This window comes from Accipiter gentilis, chromosome 1, assembly GCF_929443795.1.
Source record: "Accipiter gentilis chromosome 1, bAccGen1.1, whole genome shotgun sequence".
NCBI lineage: Eukaryota > Metazoa > Chordata > Aves > Accipitriformes > Accipitridae > Astur > Astur gentilis.
The window spans coordinates 19,362,952-19,384,146 of record NC_064880.1 but is presented as its reverse complement, the minus strand read 5'-3'; the positions used below and the strand labels follow the sequence as shown (position 1 = coordinate 19,384,146).

Below are 21,195 nucleotides of genomic sequence, written 5' to 3'. Positions count from 1 at the left end.
TATTTTTTGTCCGAATGGGAAATATCTGCAATCCTGAAAGGTTTAAAAAGAAATGGATCTTCTCTAGGTGAAATTAGAAACAAAGAGCCTTTAGGACTGATCCTGGAAAAAAAAAGCAAAAAGGAAATGTCTAAATATTTAAGAAACATGCTCAACCAACGTTTCTGTTGGGGCCAAGTTGTAATTCCTACCTCAAAATCTGAAGAAAACAGCTTTGGACAATTAAGGCTTCACAGGACAGATTCACCTCTGAATCTTAACAGAAGGGATTGAACTCTTGTACAGACAGTTCTTCTTGGCTAGAGCCAGGAGTTTATACACTGAGAAGGCAGCAATTTGGTCTGTGCTGTAGGCGTCTTGCCTAAAAAATCCTCCGACTTGCCCAGGCTGAAGCAGTGGTAGATAGGCACAGAAGTTTGCTTTTACTCTTTTCACACAGCGTTACACAATCAATATGACATGATTATTTCACTAGAAGTTTGCGTAACATCAATAGAGCAGGATTTAATCAGTGATTTTAAATCTTTTTTTCAGAGTTATGTAGTAAACAGAACATTTCAAATCCTTTTAAACTGAGTCTTAGTTCCTTTCTTCACTTTCTTTACAGATGAGCCAGGTGAAGGGTACAGGTATCCAAATGTAGTAAAAATGCCATACTTATGAGAACACCAAAACCCACCACAAAACTCTCAATTGAAAATTTGCAATTCATAAGGGGGGGAAAAAAAAAAAAAAAAAAGTTGTTTGCAATTGTAAAGAATTCATCTGTTTCCAAGCTGGAATTGTGAAGCAGAGGGTTTGGAATGATAATCAATAAAAATGAAAGCAAAAAATGACTGGACATAAAATTTTGCTTATTATTTCAAGAGTATCACTAGACTACAGGTGGAAGACTTGCAATGCTACCTTGTAATTACTACCACATAATACCTACCGCTATACATTTATATGGAAAAAAATAGATCTCATAATAGTAAACACTGGAAGATACTAAATACAAACAGTCAAATTAAGGAAGCAAAATATTTCCCTGAAATGCAAAACAGTGAAGGATGAGTAGTTTCCATAAGCAAGCATGTATATCACATGAAAAATCAGCCACAGGCATATAGGATGCAAAGCAGCAAAACTATAAGGAAGATGAACATATATCAAATCCAGGCAATGAAAGGTTTCAATACAAAACCAGAATATACATTATTTGTATCATTCAAGCTCTGAACATTGAGCAGTCATGTTTCTTCCTGTTTACCTGAAAAGCGATAATCTTAGGACATTTCACACCATATAAGGTGTCGAGCTTTACATGACAGTTTTGGGAACATGTCTTGTCAATAATGAATTTTCACTAGTAATTCTTCATTTGCAGGGCAGTACAGAAGCCCACCAGCGGGTGCTGCGACCGCTCTTCCACGTGTTGCATTCCATGACCCAGAAAGACCTGTGAGGCTGACAGTGGCTTTCTGCTTACAGCCTTACATATTCAAGCAGCCCACAGACAGGACAGGTACAGCATGTAAGTGTATTCAACAACGGAAAATAATAATTGGAAGGTCACAAAGATAAGGATTGCACAGAAGGCTTTTAAAATGTAGGAAATATCACCAGATTCAGAAAATGCAGGAGGAGGAAGGAGCAGACCCTTACTGTAAAGAATACAACCTAAAAAGGGTGTAACTTCTGAAACTTAATACTCTTACACCAAATCATAAAGGAAGAAAATATAGTAAAAATATATTAAATTGCCATTATATGTGGCAATTGTATTTTGTCTGAGCTTCCCACTGCGGAACACCGAACATGTAGTATTGCTCAGGCTGATACATTACTTTCCAATTCCGGCCCCATTTCATCAATGCAAGAAAACAACATGAAATCATTCTTAATGAAATTAACATGCTAGTGCAGTGGCCTTGGTCTCTAGTATGATTAGATGTTATTATGTGCCTGTCAAAAGATTTATTTTTGCCTCATTCTACTTAGCATGATGCTGAAGATGCGCTGTTTGGCTGCATCATACTGGAAAATGTAGCAAGATTGAGTTTTTGCTAATCAAGAAATCTTTCCAAAATTGTTTGTTTTTACTAGGTGTCTCAAGACATTGATTGCAATCTCTGTGTCATAGCCCCATAGGAATCACATAAGTGTATTAACGAATAAGAAAATGTTTTTCTTCCTTAGAACATTCAAGTTGGTAATATACATAACAGTCACAGTGGATGACTGCAGTGAATGTTATAGGGAACTGTGAGTGACTTGAAGTGGAAATTATGCAGTTAGTTTACAAAACCACTGATTACAAGCTACCTGAGATTTAGGACTACTAAAGATATATTAATTTACTCATTCATAAAATACTGTATAAGCATTAGCAATTTCATTAATTAACTGCTACATCTTCAATTCATTTAGTACTTTTTCATTAACATGAAATCTGACATACGCAATTTCAAATTTATTTTTTTAACATCACAAACATAATAGAATTTTAAACCCTCATGAAGAAGTGCTCACTTAACTGAATACAGGGTAGTATAAAATTGAAAAAGCAGAAGATAGGCGAATAAAAAACATGTGCATTTCCCCACTTGGCAGTCTTAATGGAAACACGAATTAAGTGATATGGCTAAACATATTCCAAAACTGTTTTCTGAAATATGCATACAGTTCCAATGTCTATCCTGGGGTTTTCTCACGAGCATGTTAAAGCTTTTTAATGAGAGTAGTAGGTGCAGGTGGCCTAAGCTTCTAGGTCACAATTAAAGATCTTTAAAAAAGGTCTAATCAATCAGTATCTTTAACGCTCCATTTAAAAATGGCGGGGTTTTGCAACACTGCCATGATAGGAATACGTATTACGTACTGCTACTTTGACAATACTTATGGTCAATGAAAGAACACCGTTCCTTTTGGGCCTGTTTCTCCCAATACCTTTTCCTGCTGCCTTTCAATTCTGCTTCCCTCATATTTCATCATCTTCTCTTTTAAGTTATTTTCCTGAACATTCCTGTTGTCTTCTAACCTCATAGTCATGTAGTCGTCACAGTTTCCTTCTCTGCCTTAAATGTTGCTCAAAGAGAAAAACCTTGAAGGCATGCCTGATAAACTTCAGCCAAGCCCCAACAGATTAAAAATCTCTTATCTCAACAGAGGTTCCTCAGTGGACTACAATGATTTACTGTTCAGTCTACTATAAAAACTGAGGGTGCTAATTGTATCTAACTGCTAACCCACAAAGGCTGTGTGTACAGCTAACCCAAGCTGCTTTAGGTAACACTAGCAATATAAATAGCAAAAACAGACGTCATGTGAAACATCATTCCCAGGGATGCACTGATCTTTGGAGGTTGGATTTATACATAGCAGTAGCATCCAAAGTCTTATTGTGATACAAACTTGAGCAATGTCATCATAAGCAAACAACAGAATGAAAATCAGATTGTCCTCATAAAATCAAGACCAAATGCAAAAAAGACCAGTGACTAATGTATTGCCAAGCCACTAAAACAGATGAAAAGTAAACAGCACAGATATAAAAGTAATGGAAACTTTAGCTGTACATGCAAGGGAGCGAGAGACAAAAGAAACATCCCATGCCAACATTTCCCACAGCACATGTAAGTGCAGGCAAACTACTCTAAGGAAACTCCTAGTTTGGTATAGTATGTCCTTGACAAATCCATTCAGGAAATGGAAAAAAGCGACAGTTTCTATTGCATAACACTTCTGCATTGGCAAATATAGACATTTTAGGGACTAACTTTTTAAACTTTTAGCAAGACTAGCGTACCTAAAAACATCAACCCAGAAGTAGAAAAAATGACTAGCCAGTTTAGTATTTACTGAATGTGCTGAATAAATTTAAATAGTTACAATATCCTGAGAGAAAAAGCGTGCAGAAGATTGGTAATTTGATGTTCCACTTTCACAATATATTTTATGCAAAAGTAATTGATTATACAACTTACGTTTTCTTTTTTTCATTTCCAAGTATGATCTCATTGCTTTTAATGGCTTCTTTTATAGGTTCAGAAAGATATTGTATCTTTCCCATACAGTTTACAAACTGATAGAAAAAGCACCTAAATTAGATTGATGTTGATTTGGCCATATGGCTAGAATTAGAACAGCCACAGAAAAATTTTGATAGTGATACTAATAACCAAGCAACAAGATAATTTTGACAGCAAATGTATCCTTCAAAAGCAGAAGCCTACTGCTGTCAGTGCTGTGCACCCACTTACACATTGCAAAAATGTAAACGGTACGTAATTGCATTATTCATGGATATCATTTACACCCATCTCAGTCTGCCAGTATTTTAAAATGAGTCCTCGAATAAACCCTTACGTGGGCTGCTAAAAATCTGCAATATAAGCAAGAAGAATCAGGAAAGCAGTTTTATATTAGATTTCCCTTTGTATTTCCCAAACAAGCCTATAACTTGCACTACTTATGAACTGGAGAGAGAAAAGTCAACCCTAATTATTTTTATTATTATGATTTTCAATTTTCATGTGAGTGGATTTTTCTTAAATAGAGCAATTGAGGGCTCTCAACAAAATCCCTAATACTCCAATTCATTATTACTCCCTAAAAAAAGAATTTAATTAAAACAATTAGTAACTGGTGTTCTCATATGTGAAATTAACCAATCATCCAAACTATTTTTAATTCTGTTCTGAAAATGAAGCTTCAGCTTACAATTCATAGAACCATAGAATCATTTAGGTTGGAAAAGACCTTCAAGATCATCGAGTCCAACCATTAACCATGCCCACTAAACCATGTTATGGAGTACCCCGTCTACTTGCTTTTTGAATATCTCCAGGGATGGTGACACAACCACTTCCCTGGGGAGCCTGTTCCAATGTTTGACAACCCTCTCAGTAAAAAAAAATTTGCCTAATATCTAACCTAAATCTCCCTTGCCTCAACTTGAGGCCATTTCCTCTCGTCCTCTCTCCAGCCACCTGACAGAAGAGACCAACACCCACCTCACTACAACGCCCTTTCAGGTAGTTGTAGAGAGCGATAAGGTCTCCCCTCAGCCTCCTTTTCTCCAGGCTAAACAAGCCCAGTTCCCTCAGCCACCCCTCAAAAGACTTGTGCTCCAGGCCCCCCACCAGCTTGGTTGCCCTCCTCTGAACACGCTCCAGCACCTCCATGTCTTTCCTGTAGTGAGGGGCCCAAAACCGAACACAGGACTCGAGGTGCGGCCTCACCAGTGCCGAGTACAGGGGAACAACCACCTCCCTGCTCCTGCTGGCCACACTATTTCTGATGCAGGCCAGGATGCCGTTGGCCTTCTTGGCCACCTGGGCACACTGCCAGCTCATATTCAGCCAGCTGTCAACCAGCACACCCAGGTCTTTTTCTGCCGGGCAGCTTTCCAGCCACTCTTCTCCAAGCCTGTAGCGCTGCATGGGGTTGCCGCGACCGAAGTGCAGGACCCGGCACTTGGCCTTGTTGAACTTGATACGATTGGCCTCAGCCCATCGATCCAGTCTGTCTAGATCCCTCTGTAGAGCATCCCTACCCTCGAGCAGATCGACCCTGCCTCCCAACTTGGTGTCGTCTGCAATTTGCTGCTTGCATTTTCTTCTCTTAGGCCACTGGCGGATTTTGGTTAAGTCACCATGCGTAACATTGTTTGTACACATTTTGATGTCAGAGATGAGCAAATTAAAATGTTTCAGCACAATGTTTTGCAAATAAAGTGTTCTACGTTATTACCCAAGAGTTCAATATGTGAACACGACTGACTCCTTTTAGAGAAGTAAATCTGTCAGTAAAGTCACATATTGCAGTCCAGCCTGGTATGTCTTATTTGTTCTTGAGGATCACATATATGAAGTACCACCTTTGATAAACTATAGACAAAATATTTTTAAAACATTTTGGAAGTAAAAGTGGATCTGAATTTTAAGCCTTGATACTATTACATTTGATCCTGAGTATGAATTCCAGCAAATGGCTTTATGTATGTCTTCATATTTATTTAGCAAGCCCATTTTAAACAAGAGGAAGTTAGAAAAGTTTATTTTAAATGACAGTCTCGATGTATCTACTTAGAACTGCAGCACTCCGAGACTAGATTATTTTTTTGTAAATGTGCAATGAGCCAAACATTCAAAACTATATACATATTAAGTTATCCATCCACAGTTTAAAGATGTTCTCAGATTCTATTGTCTTTTTGATACTGAAGTGAGAACAGGAGATGCAATCTGGTCCTGTTAATGGGAAAATGGTCTGGGAATCAGTAGACCCAAACTTTAGCTTCACTGTCAGAAAAAGCAGCAATGGATTTTTTGGGGTTTTTTTTGTTTGTTTGTTTTTTTAAAAAAACCCAACAGTGTCAAGGGTCAGTGAAATAATACAAAAAGAACTGAACTTCAAATTTCTGAGGGTATTTTCTACCTACTTCATTTCATTTAAAATTAATGGGAAGACTAACGTATCTAAAATAATTAAAGACAAAAAAAAAATCAATCAACTTCAGAAGGAAGAAGTAGGAGTAAAGAAATTATAGACTGGCACTGCATACAAATGATAGCAAGGTTTCTCAGTTACTGAGAGTTTCTATTACTTCTTCCCAAGGGAACAAGTGGGAAAGACACTCTGTCCTAGGTCACTATTTTAACAAATAAAGCATGACAGTGACATCACTTGCTGTCTGTAACAGCACCGTTTCACACTACAGGTACAATAAATACTAAAACCCTTAAGTCTTCTCTCATGGGGAAGGAAAATACACACCCATTGTCAGCTTGAAATTATGCCTGCTTAGACAGCACAGCTTGCAGTCCCCCTTCCATAGGGCTGGGGATTGAAGGAGAAGAGGATATAGCACACAAATGTGTGTATTTGTCATGTTCTGTGAACTGTCATAACAGGCCCTTGCAACATCTTCTGCTTCTTTAAGTATATAATTGTTTAATCATGTTGCTAGTGTTGAATTCTGAAGTGCTAAATCAATTGCTGATTACCAAGTGTTTCTGTGATCATGCATTAATGACTAAAGGAAAAGCGCAGTCAACAACCTATGAGACAGGAAAGCCATTTCAGCACGTGGCGAACGTTGAGAAAGTACAAACAGCATGCAAACAAGCAAATACAAAGAGGAAAGCGTAAGACCCAAAAATCCAAGGTACTATTTAAGCATAAACAGAAGCAACTTTATAACCATCTGTAGTTGCCTCCTCTGATGCCAGTTAATGGCACATGTATTTTTATCATATTAGGTATCACGCATCAGGGCTTAAACTTTCCATTGATCATTAAACGATCCCTCCCTAGACCTCAGTACACAGCATAACATCAAAGTGGACTGACAGATAAGGAGTTAGAGCTGTATCAAATTAACTAAATATATATAAATCAAATCACTTATTATGTCTTAAAAAGCTTCAGAAAGCTTCTCCTATGGCACTGGCATCTCTTTATAATTCAATAGCATGGATACAAGAGCTGTGAGAAAACCTAAAATTTATAGTTTAACAAATGTGTTTTAAATCACAAGACTGATTGTGTTATGTTCATAGAACATAACAGGAAGAATATCTTCAGGGAAGCAAGTTTTCTCCCATCTAACCAAAAGTGTTTAGGAAGTGATTCAGATGAGGCATTATTCTCCATGTTGGATATTCTGCTTCATTTATGTAAACTAATTTATTTCAGTATTTAAAAAATACTATCAGCAGATTTGAAATTTTTACTCTGAAAAAATGATCACAAGATAGAACTGCTATTTTTCTTTTCTAATTCTGAAGACATAGAGCAGCAGTAGTACAGAAATTTTAAACAATATGGTAAAGTTTTAAAATTAAGTTCAGCCAAAAAAAATCTAATAATTTTTTCTGAAACTAAATTGATCTTTTTCATCACAGAAATTATGTGTAAATAGAGGAAAATATTCTTTGCACCACTTCTGCTTTTTTCTAATATGAGTTCAGACTTTGCAAAGTCATGCTTGAAATGATAGTTGATTTGAATTAAAAGCATATAAAATTAATTGCAAACTAACAGGCAATCGTCTTATGAGTTGTCTGCTATTTCCTTCTTTCATATGTGCTTGTCGCTTACATAGTAAAAGAAGATACAGGTATCATCAAATCATAGCCACTGCTATTCCGGGCACTTTGACTCATGAGTCCTTTATCAGACTCAAACTATCTTAAAAATATTTATGCTTCCTTTTCCCTGCACTGAAGTAACTTCATAACCTCAATATTCCATTCCTTCATTTATTTTCAACCTGTTGCATTTATATATACTTACTCTTATGCTAGCACAATTAAGAACTCTGATTTACAATGTACACAATCTAGTTTAAACCAGACCTACTTCAATGATGTCTCTGGGTAAGGTACAAAAGTTGCTAGGGCTTGGTAGATACAGTTATGTTCCCAGATTTGAGAAGGACTCTTTTCTAAAAATGTGTTTGGGTGAGTTTGTTTGTTTGTTTTATTGTTGGCTGCACAACTGATCGAAGAATCATGTAGGAGGAAAGTGGCTTAATCCAAACTCTTGCCTGAAGCAGGATCCAATTAGCTGAAGCTGCTCAGGACTATGTCCAGGGAGTACAGATAGCTCCAATCTCTCTGGGCAACCTGTTCCAATATTTATTCATTTATATAAATCTATTTTGTGGCAGAATCTATATAGGTATTAAATAGGCTGCTAGATGCCTCTTACTGCGATTCTAATCATGACGAAACTCAGAAATTTGTGACACGAATTGTGAGTAAATAAAGCAGTAAAATTATACGTGAAAAATGATAGCTGGTAGTGATTTATCAAAATGAATTAATGTTTCCATATGAATAATTATCCATATTATAAAATTCTGTTATAGCATAAGTGCTATTTAAGCAATATGCATATTCATTGTACCAACAGTAATTAACAATAAAACACCATCTGGGGAGAGAATTTGCAAGTGGCTGGCAAATTTACAAATTTAGATCTCTTAACTCTTTAATAAGGAATGAGACACCATTGTCTTAAAAGATAAAACAAATCACAAACTACAGGATATTTTTTGGTCATTATTAATAATTTTCTTTAAGTTTTTTTCTAAATGCAATTACCAAGTTCTTCATTAATTTCAGTGAAAGAGAAATGTATCTATCACAAGAGACTTACGAGCCTGTTTAACTGAATTAGAAGATACATTTCGTTATTATATTCATAAATAAAACCAAACTAGCTGTCATCCCAATTGAGGAAAACAAAATATTAAAGAATTGACTAAATTGACTTTAAATCTAGCATTAAAGTTGATTAGCTATCACTGAATTCTTTGCAAGTGAGAAGACATCCATAATTTACAATTTTCACTGTGGTAGTTATGCAGTATTTATAATTTATGGTGCTCTCTCCTCTAAACAGATTTTAGTAAAATGAAATGACAGTTCCTCATGGGAACAACCATCTAATCAATATCAAGTGTATAGACACTACTGAAAAATTGTCATCACCATAATAAACATACTTTTACATTGCCCAAATTTCTAAACATCCATTTAAAGTGAAATGGTGCACATCCAGAGCAGGAACAAGGCAGCTCAAAATGCACAGCTTAAAAGCAGTCCATCATTTTCTAAGATTTTGCTATATGTACATTAAGAAATTCTATTTATTTTCACAGTTACCTAATGCTGAAGAGATAGAATACAATCATAAGAAGAGGGGAGTCATTACTATCAGTCTGCAGTGCAACCTGCATTTTTAGAGGTCCTGCCTAGATATAAGTAACTGTCAGTCATTTAACAATACTTTTGTTGTGATCATCCATAGAACTGCAGAAAGCATTAGAAATTTCCAAAGAAGAGGAACCTGCACTTGCTCCTTTTTACCTACCCACCCATTGTTAGTTCGGAACACCTAATGACTCCTTTGAAAGACAGACAAAATTTTTTAAAAGTCATTTAGAAAATGTCAGTTGTAAGTGACAATATGTTTGTGACAGAAAGTTCCTAGAAAAATCCCAATTAGCATTTGTGAGCCAGATGCTTTAAGTGCAGAACAGAGTTCCTGATCCTTAGCTGGCATGCTTAGATGTCTACTAGAATGAGTATTTACTGTCTTTATGCAGCAACAAATAGATATGACAAGGGGATTAAAGAACCACAGTTTAAGCAACTGCAATTTGCACTTCTGTTGGCCTGTCACAATCTTACTGTTACTTCAATACTGCATTTCAACAGATATGTTACATGATCACTGTATGTTAATCACAATCACTGGAAACACCATGGATGCTAATAATTATCATAGCACAATGATTATAAATTTAGAATAACTTCAGATATAAGAGTTATGTTCATGTACTTACTGGAGATGCATGTACTTGGGTTATTCTTAACTGGTTTTCCAAATCTTGAACTTTATTTTTCAGTTCTGTGTTTTCAGTTTCTAATTCCTGAATCTACAAAGCAAGTGGTTATTGCAACAGCTATTGAGATATTCATTTATTTCAACAAGGTCCATTAGGAGTAAGTTTTATCTGAGATCTGGTGATTTAGAAGCAATGTTTAACTAGTTATCTGATTACAAAAAAACAATTAAACTTCTGTATCTTCCATATTTCAACCTTGCTTTTCTCTTTAATGACCGTGCAAGATGGCAAAACATAAAATACTGTTTCACAGTTACCAGGTCTTTTTTCAGTTTTCTTTTTTTTAGTATCTGCTGCAATTCTCAGCAACCTGAGAATAATGCTAGAAATTACGCTGTCAGAGAAAGCAGATAACACAAATAAAGTAACATGTTCTTTTATTTCTTTTAAAAACATAGTCCAGAACTTACTCTTTTCTGTAAACCTGCAATTTGTTTCCTCGTTTCAACGTCTTTTCCTCCGGATTCCAGAAATTTCCTGTAAGCTAAGTCAAATGCTTGACCAATTGTTAAAGTTATCTCTTCCGCCTTTACACAAAAAATAAGATTGAAATTAGTATATTAAGAAAATTTTATCTAATTACTTTCATTTCAGATGATCACAAAATAATTCACACCATGTATCAGGCTCAAAGGGTTTGCTTCATCCATCTTGAAGTCAACACTACAAAGGAGTATGGCAAACACTTTTCAGCAAAATACCTTGACAGAAAATGCCATGAAAGCAACTTAAATATACTTTGGATAAAGAAAGGAGACTGAACAGGCAGAACACAATTAGCTAATTTTAAGTATAAATTATGCCTCTAACTTCTGTAAATACAGGTAGTATGCTGCAGTGATGATTTCTGAAGCAAATACAGGCTTTTCAACCATTAAATGAATTGTTTTAGTTTTAATGCATCAATGTTCTCATGTTAATGGATGTTTTGACCCCTATTGCTTTTAAATTTGGATTTCAACACTTATTTTTACAAGTCCTATAAAATCTCAATCAGCATACTGTAGATAAATGTATTTATCTGCGCAAGTATTTCCGATTACAAAAATCCAACCAAACAGAATTTGCATTTGTATGTGCAAAACAGAATCATTTAGTAGTTCCATGCTGATTCATGTTGTATGTTGTGATATGTATATACAGTCAGTGCAGAAAATCTACTTTAAAAATAACAGGGGTAAAAATAAGCGTACAAGAAGTTTATTGAGAGCACCAAGCTTTCAGAGAAGAATGCTGACTCACAAGAGGCATCAATAAAAGGTGAACATATGGATGTGCCATTTGCCTTAGAACTTTAGTAGAGAAAGTAAACACAGTAATAACTTTTTTTATTTTTTTAAACAATTTGGCAGGCAAAAAAAAAATCAGAACTAACATTAGTCTGGCTAATGCTTTACTAGAATTTTCTCTTCTTTATTGAAATGAAAACCTGGACTGGTTGTTTCTCATGGAAGCAGAGCATTCCACTCAATGTGAGAACTGTTTTCCTTCACTAGCTGTAAGAACATGAAGGGCTGCATGCACAAAAATGGTACAGAATGTGACGCTCCCAGCCTTTTATCCATCAGTGCAACAGTAAAGTCATTCAGTAGAGGTGTGTGAAGACCTGAGTTTTACAGGAATGGGGAATTAACCCCTCTATCTTTTTACTGTGAACGCCCCCCCTCCCCCCCCCCCCCCCATACAGCTACCTTTATTAAAAAAAAACAACAAAAAAACCCCAAACACAAACCCAAACCACACACACAAAATTATTTCAACCAAATTAGACTGAATTAGACCAATAAAACTGAACTAGGACTGCTTTAAAGAATAACTGTTTATGTTAGTAAATATAAAGTGAATATGCATCTTTTTCTAGAAAAATAATAATTGTTGCCTTAGTATTTCCTTTGTATGATATCTCAGCTACTTCAGAATAAAACAAAAGAGAGGCTCCAGATTATAAAAAAAACCTGAACATCCATTTTTGGTGTTGATTCCAGTGTTTTTATTTGTTAATTACTTTCTGCCAGGGTAAACACATGACCGTGTTTCACTTAGACCCCATTTTCTTCCTTTCCTGTCCTAAAGTATTTTGGTTTTTTTCCTGCTATGGCACATTTTTGAACAGTTGCCCTGTTCTATCTCAGACACAAGAGAACGCCAGTGGTTGGTGCAATGAATTCCCTGGTAGTGCATCATGCATTAACAAACTTGAGAGATGCGGGGGGCGGGGGCAGGGCAGGCAGAGAAGGGGGAACCTTCCTGTAAATAAAGTCTGAGGCAGACACATCAGCAGAAGAGCCTGTGAGGGTATCTCGGCCACAGGGTTGCAGCAATCTCTGCAAAACAGCTGTGCAAACATTTCAAGCTTAGTGGGATGCACTCTGTTCTCTGAGACTATTGCAGATGCTTGGCCTAGGATATCAAGCTGGGTAGTAAGAAGAATTGTCCCAGAAAACCATCGCAGATCAATGATGAAAAAGGCTCTCCTTTAAATTAATGCATCTAAGTCACAAGACACTATATTGGCATGAAGATTATATCAAAGTGACCTTCCAATTATTAGGGCAGGCTATCTGCCTTTATTAACCATTCCTGTTTTATTTCAAAGCAGACCAGTCAAAGTCTGTAACAGTCACCCAAATTCTTTCAAAGCGTCTTGCATACTTACACACTTTTCACTGTCAAACACATAGCACAGATGCTTATTTGATTCTGAGTCTTTGCATATGAAAGTAAATATTCTCTTGTCAGTTTTATCATCAGCACAAAATGATATTCTGTGGAGTTGACAGTTATGCTGGACTTCCTGAAAATAAAAAGAAAGATTATTTTCAAGAAATTACAATACTTGCTTAGGATATAGATGCACAAAGTAAATCTCTGGATTTCCTTATGTACCAAAGAGCAGGCAAGTTGCAGTAACATTTTTTAATGGTTTCTCATTGTACACAAGAGTGCTCAAAAATGGACTTAAAAGTCTAACAGAGGCTAGCAAACTCATCTCCTAACAAATGTTCCCATTTTTACTGAACGTAAGCTGGAAGTTTTTATTTGGACAGCATTTATCCGGAAGTGTTTATTTGGACAGTAATTTCTGTTCTAGAAAATTGGTTTTACTGTTGCTTTGCATCCCTGTGCAATTTGTTTAGGGGCTGATTATGTAAAATAGTCTGTTCTTTTTCCAGGTGCACACCACCTTCAGACTTCATCGTCTCCCAGGGTTTGTTAAAATGTTTTTACTGAAATAAGTCCTTACCTTTCTATCTTAAATATAGAAAACAGAAATAAAATGACCGTGTTATCCAAATACAGGGGCACAGACAAATAAATTAGACATCTAAATAATTGCTTAAGGTGCAACATAAACAGCTTTTAAACACTATTATTTGCATATTTTCAATAATACATTTTGCTTTCCATTAAAAAGCATGTTCCAGCTATTTAAAAAGTTGCAGTGGCAATGCTCTTCAGCTGAGAGAGCTTGAAAAAGACTGAAATAAACTATCCCAACTATTTTTTTTGGTTTTGTTTTTCTTCAGTAAGTCTCTTCTTGGTATTTTATTTTATTTGGCTTATTACATGGGAAAGCAGTATTTGCTTTAAAGGAAAATATGCAGTTTAGATGGGAACTATTATCTATTAAAAAAAAAAAAAAGAAAGTTTCTGTGCAGCACTGGGGTTCCCAGATTGCTATAAGCTCATAAACAATGGCGTTCCCTCTCTGCACACAACCATTTATCAAAAAAATGTACCATACGGCAATCTTTTCCCCTTGCCCCAAGTGGGTTCCTTCTCTCAGTCTTTACAGCCATTCTGTGTATCCTACTTCATCCATGTCCCCAAATGCCTCTCACATTTCATCTCTTTCTGTTGTAGCTCTTTAACAGTGACATGTAGTAACACATGCTTGTTCTGGCTCTTTTAGGTTTATAGATCCATATACTTACTTTCTACCATTTAAGGACAGAACCACTTTTCTATAATTCTCCTTTCTTGAGTGCCAAGTACAGAATCAAATCCTGATACATGAGCAGGCCTCCTGTTCCTACCACAATTAATAGTCATCACTTGAATATAAACCAATATTCCTCTGTAACAATACTGAAGTGATTTGTTTCAAAAACACACAGAAAAAAAATACTGTAATCAGTGATGATAACATGGAATTTAAGTAATTTCCTAAAGCATCTATAAATTGTGCAAAAAGAAGGAAAACTTGATTCAAATTTACATTTATATGTAGCTTTAAGAAACGAAATGGGGGAGATAAAAAGACTACTCATAGCTGATTACCATTTGAGTTGTAATAACAACATTGCTAAGAGATTAGAATGTTCCTATTCCCCCAGGAACTTCGGTCCCACAGCTTTCTGTTAATCTCTGCAGGAAGGGTTAGGAAGACTAACATATTTTGGCATTTAAAACTGTTATTTTAAAAGTTTTTGCCAGGATATGGGGTTTAGTACCCCTTTCTGGCGGCCTATGACATAAAGAAGATGCAAAAACCGCAATTAAAGTTGACATGGATACTTCTTGCCTCCTCTGCTTACAAACTATTGAATTGTGGTTGTATCAGGAGTCTGAAGTGAAAACGGGTTGCAAGTGGATACAGCCTTGAACTAAAACTACCTTTTCTCAAAAGGCAGTATTGCTGCCTGAATGGTAGCAATTACTCCAGAATTAAGAAGCAGTAACAAACAGTTCATTCAAATCCAACATATGTATAAAAGATTTAAGAGCACTCAGATGTTAGGAATTGCTGACTGTTGAATAAATACTTTTTAGCTTGATTATATTTATCTCATTATTCCTCTTTGAAGTCTGTCAGGAGGATGTTTTGCTTACTATGTAACCCCTTCCAAAATGCCAGAGCAAACAAAGGAACGGAAAACCCATCCACAGGATGACTCAATGGACTTAACTGCTGAAAAGGCAGGAATTTTCATGCTGTGCCAGATCAAAACACCTACAAGAGTGCTTTTGGCCTGCTACATGAAGTTTCTAGAGAAATGGGTAACACACCTGAGAAACATAAGCATTCTAGGGAGGGGGCATACAATAAAAAAGAGATTTAAAGACACAAAAAAAGGAGGGGAAAAATGAACAGGTTAAGGAAAGAGAGGTGCAAGCAGCACGAAGAATGTGTCATTGCAAACAAATTGCCTCCTCCTTCATCTGCAAACACCTACAGGTGGGCACACAATGGTGACCATTTGGAAAGGTGTTTATCATATGCAGTGTTAACATTCATTTACCACAGTGTTTTCACCTTCCTCAGAGTTTAAAAGTTCTGGTGTGGAAAGATTAAAAAAATTATATCCCACATTAGCGACAGTCTGTATTTTGGAGTATCACGTACTGGGAAGATGTCACCCATGTGCTGTAACAAGAAATGGTATTTTAGAATAATTTTCCATCAACAGAATGGCTTTCATTATAATACTTTTTTAAAACATAAACCAATAAAAAAAATTAGAAACAGTTAAAACAATATTTAAATATTAGTTTACCACCATAAACATATACGTCTGTTACCTTTGTTTTTGGATCTAGAATTTTTACACCATAGATTGAGATTTGTAATTCAACTTTAGGTGTCTTCTGGCCTTCGGACTTCTTGATATGTCTTGCAAACTGTAAGATTAAAAATGTAAGCGGAATCACATTAATAGTAAGTTTCCTTTATTTACTACTTCTCATTTTCTCTCAACTCCTTCCACCCGAAGATGTTTCCTTCCTTCTTCAAAAAGCTCTTACAAACAATGCCAACCATTCCCAAAGTCACAGTTGGGCACAGAATAGCACTTCTGACTGCAAGCTATAGAATATTCCTATAATTCAAGGAAAAATATTTTAAAATTACTTAGCTGGTTCTTTTGAAACTTTTGTCTGCTGTTTATGCACTTAATTTAAGCTTTTGCATGAGATTTCTAGAACAGTAGAAACATGAACACTTTCAGACAGTTTATCAACTGCTCGGTTGTTGAGCAGTGAACATCATTACTTCTTCCATATCCCAGTATTTCTACGCTCACTTCTGTACATGTGCACAGAGGATACTTCCCATATGTTCCTCTAAGGAAATTAGTTCTTTTAAACAGGTTCAGTGTGAAAGCACTACAGCTGGCAACACCTAGGAAATACTTGATCTCTTCATCATATTCTCTGGATTTATTTGCTAACAGTTCACTAGATAATGGCTAGACAACATTTTATATGACTGGGTTGGGTAACATGTCCTATTTCAATACACTTTCCATCCTTTCACATGTCCTTTTCTAGCTGTTAGATCTGACTTGTCTTTCTCTCATGAACACTGCATATAAAATAAGCACAGTATCTAAAATTTGCTACTGCATGGCAGTTAAGAAGTGTCATGTATTTTGGTAACTTTCTTAGCAAAGATATGGAATTGCTCTGTTACAAGCCCTTTTCCTCTCAAGTCTTTGACAGCCTGGAATGGTATTTTCTAATGCATAATTAAGGACGAAAACTCACTGAAGGCCAGCAGAGTTGGAGTCTCTGCTTCACAGCTGTATGTTTGAACACATCGTCCTCAAACTTGCTCCCACTCAAGTATAACTAAGTGCATAATTCACCATCAGTACAAATAAACTACATAAAAAGTCAGTGAGGACAATGACTTTTAATGGCATAAAGAGGATAGGATGTCAACAAGGGTGTTAACCTGTCTCAAGAAGGGTTAGACCTGGAAGACAGAAGCTTGAATTACCTTGTGACTGTGAAGTACTTGGCTGTAGCCAACTGATACCTCCCCTACGAACACCTAAACCCCCGATTTTAACTATTTATTTAGGTGACAGTTGAGGGTTTGGGTTTTTGCTCTGTCCCTATTCCTATGCCATCTAGTACTTGGGAAATTTCTCCATGAACAAAACTGCTTTACACAGTATGACTCTGTCCATATATTTTATCTCATTCTGCTTGTAGGCAGTTCCGTTCACAGCAAATTATTAACTAGTTTTAAGAAGCCCCCTAAAAGCATGTAATTAACCTGTTTTTCCCTTCCTCCCAATTTCATTCTTCATTCTGAAAGCACACCTATTGAAAATTTTAGTAGCCAAGCATTAATTTATAAACAATCCTGTTAACGTAATACAGTAACATGACTTATCCAGTTTATTACTGATTAATCTACAACATTAGCTGATAAGTATCGCATGCTTCACAAGTTAGTTAAAAAAACCCAGACAAAACACGAGCAAAAAAACCCACCTAAAACTACTCTACGCCATTCTTAAAACCAGCTCTTAAATCTAAATACCCATTTTATATTTCAACAGCTAGGATTGCTACAGTCGTTGGCCAAATATTTTATCAAGGTTTGTACATGATGACTTACTAGTGAAAACCAACTAGTCAGAAGTCAAGCGAATCTAACATAACTTCTAGTTTTGTCTCTCTTCAGTATCATGTATATAGCTCCTGCAATATGCACATCCTTTTCCTGTCCTCCTATTTATCTTCAAGCCTGTTTCTCAAATAGTTAGAGTATACTTTTAATACAATTTAATGACTACCCCATCCCTTTAATTAAGGTGGGTTATCTCATACTCATCTTTTTATTTAAGAAGAAAATAATTTTCTAGAAAATAAAATTAAAAACCCTCTATCACTGGTTTACAGGTATTTTGGCCAACAACATTTCTTGACTTTCTAGGAAAATTCAAATTTGCTACAGGGAAAAAAACCCTTTTTCTTTAATAAAAATTACTAATTAACTTCCCCCCCCCCCCCCCCCATCTGACTTAAATTTTATACTACCAATTTAACCGATTTTAAGTCTCTGGTTTAAAAATAGGAAAATGATAGGTCAATCAATGTTTTATTAGCACAGATATTTTTTTTTTTTTTTTCCCCAAGATGAGTATTAAACTTAAATTGTCTTTCAGGTCATTTTCATAGATTTACTCAATACCCCCACTCTGTCAGCTTCCCTTTCTGATTCATAATTTGATTATGTCGTTTTATTGGATAAAACTTTGAGGACATACGTGATCCTTTTTCATAGTACAACAGGGTTCTGCACTTGGCTCACTTTTCTATGCATTAAATTGAATGACCACAAAAACCACAGGCCACTTGGACAGTTTGGGCGTCTGAATTTCCAGTGTACTTTACACTGCACAGAAACATACCTATGCAACAGATAATCCTTGGGTGCACCTTGATTTGGAACAGCCTTGAACTTAAATGAACCCTGGCTTTTTTGAAATATCCCTTAATAAACAAGATGCGCACAAGTATTTTTGTGCAATAATGAAGAGGATGCATAAATGATGATTTGATTTTACCGAGTTAAAGCTACATTGTGTGTTGAGAATGATGACAAAATGCTTGTTTTTCCAACTGTAATCATCTCATCGAAGTCCCAAACAACAGCTACAACATGAAAACTTTTTAAAATAAGTAGATCTGAATAACTTGCACAAGTTTTAAAACAGCTGCCCAAAGCTTGCTCCAAGTAGTCAAGAAGTCTTACAACACTGAGGAAGTTCCAGAAGATAACTCTGTGCCAATACTAAAAAAAGGTAAACAAAAAGACCCTACTGTATCTCCACTCTCGAAAGGCATAAATCAAGTTCAAGAACTAGAGAATTCAAGTGAAATGAAATTAATCATGATCAATATGGATTTCACAAAAAATGCAGTTTTTCAAAACAGGCAAAGCATTTGACTGAGTTTTGCATGCCATTATATTTAGGAAATGAAGCAATACAATAAAAATATTAGTTAAGTTAGTTACATTAGTCTCCAGATGCAGTCATAAACAGGAAATTGTCATTGGGAAGATATGTTTCTAATGTATTCCAGCAGGATTTATTTCTTAAGCATGACATTATTGAACAATGACCAGGATTAAAATAATTACTGATAAAATCTGCAGGCAGAAAAAATAAGAGGAAAAAACGGGGGAGAAAATAACTAATGATCTGAATTCTAAAATCATTACAGAGGAAGCTTGCAGACCGTGAAGGCTGACAGAGGGGCAAATAACACAGAGAATACCTCACCGACCAGGACACCACAGATTGCCTGTATGCAAACAACCCATCTCTGTTGCACTGCTAACTTTGCAAATCATACATATGGAACAAACTTACTTTCTTGGGAGACTACCCTGTGAAGATGGAACTAAGAAAGCCTTGATGTCATGGGACGCTTTCCGCTAACTGTGGACCTTCTCACAAAACTACAATTCAAAGATTAATGCAATCCTTGGATATTTCAAAAAGACCCCTAAGAAGACAACAACGGCTGCACTGCATCAGCTGCTTGTGAGAAACTACTCAAATGTTACGTTCTGAGGTTTTCAAATGCAGAAGGATGTTGACAAAATGGAGATCACAGGACATTTGCAAAAGCTAGCAGAGGACTGGAAACCCACTTTGTAAGAAACTCCATCAAATCAAAAACAAGCTAATGGTGAAAGAAAAACACAAAAGTGTCTCTTCAACACAAACATCCAGAAAGACAAACAAGTTTTTTAATCAAAGGTTTACTGGGATACAGTGACTGAAAACTAGTTGCAGATAAATTCAGAAAATCCGGTCCAGTTCCTTTCTTAATGCTTCTCCTGCCCACTCCCTGTTCTGTGTAATAACAGATAACGTACAGATACTGATCAGTAATCTCTTTCATATCTGACCTTCTCCTCCAGAATGCTACGTTCAGTCACCTCCTAAACTTGTCCAGGGTTTGAACAGCAGATCCTAATACCAGGTATCAGCGAATTTGCCTTTTTTCTTCTATTTTTTCTACTCATTCCTTCTATCTAAAGACAACCTTGAGGGCCCTCTGGACAGGGGAGATTTACAAACATTATTTTCTCCTTTCAGCACACGTTTGAAACAAAGTTATATTTGTAGCTCACACAGTAACAACATTATTTAAGAGAGTAAAAATCTGTAGCCTCCCATTGGCATCAAAATGGACAATGATATAAAATTATAATGAATCACAGCATGGTTTGGGAAGAGATACAATGGGCCAAATTCTTAAGCTGTTAGTTTATACATATGTTGTTCTCAGGCAAGACACCCAGATTTGGCCCAATAATAATATGTGCAGCTCAGTAGTATGGGCTGGCTTTTAACTGCTTTGGAATTAACATTGTATTTTTCCTGAATATTTCATGGAAAGCAATAGACATAAATAAATCTTTTTTTCTATGGTTTAATTTAGCTTTAAAAAATAAAAAGAAAAAACTTCCATGTATCTTGCCTTTTATTACAGTAGCAGGGAAAAGTTGTATACTTTGAGACCCTTATTAAAATTACATTTGAAAAGCTTATGCATGAAGTCTTAACAAACCACAATCAGAGGACTAATCAGCAAAAAATGAGGAATCCCCCCCCCCCCAAAAAAATAATCACATTTTAAAAACTTCCAGAAGCTTTAGTTAAAGAAATAATGGTTAAAACAAGTTCTATCAAAATCAATGTAAGTTATGCAAATCAAAACTATGTACTTCAATATTTACACCTCACTGCACAATTCAAGAGTTCATTAAAAAACCTGAAACATCAAAGGTAGACGTTTCTGTGATTTGGGTGCTAATCTTCAGCCCAGGAAACAGAGGTTCAACTACCTTATTTTATGCAGGCTTCCAGTGAGACATCAGCCATTGCACTTCATACGGACATCTTAAAAGATGTCTGTTTGAAGGCCACGTACTTGTCTAAGCTGAGACACAGCTTTATACCTGGCTTTGAGAAAATGCTTTTCATTATAAGGAAAGAAGCCTGGAAAAAAAAAAAAAGTCGGCCCTATTTCTTTTG

At 35.9% G+C, this 21,195-nt stretch overlaps 1 protein-coding gene across 5 annotated transcripts in view; it reads right to left on the bottom strand.

Annotated features, from left to right (window-relative positions):
- The window catches only part of GULP1 (GULP PTB domain containing engulfment adaptor 1), a 163,645-nt gene that overhangs the window by 18,786 nt on the left and 123,664 nt on the right, over window positions 1-21,195 (bottom strand). For all 5 annotated transcript variants that reach the window (XM_049806270.1, XM_049806262.1, XM_049806240.1 and 2 more), the window contains 4 exons: window positions 15,929-16,027; window positions 13,062-13,199; window positions 10,816-10,932; window positions 10,343-10,435 (listed from right to left, as the gene is read on the bottom strand). In XM_049806270.1, the coding sequence (XP_049662227.1) occupies window positions 10,343-10,435; window positions 10,816-10,932; window positions 13,062-13,199; window positions 15,929-16,027 (447 nt within the window). The remainder of the gene's footprint in view (window positions 1-10,342; window positions 10,436-10,815; window positions 10,933-13,061; window positions 13,200-15,928; window positions 16,028-21,195) is intronic.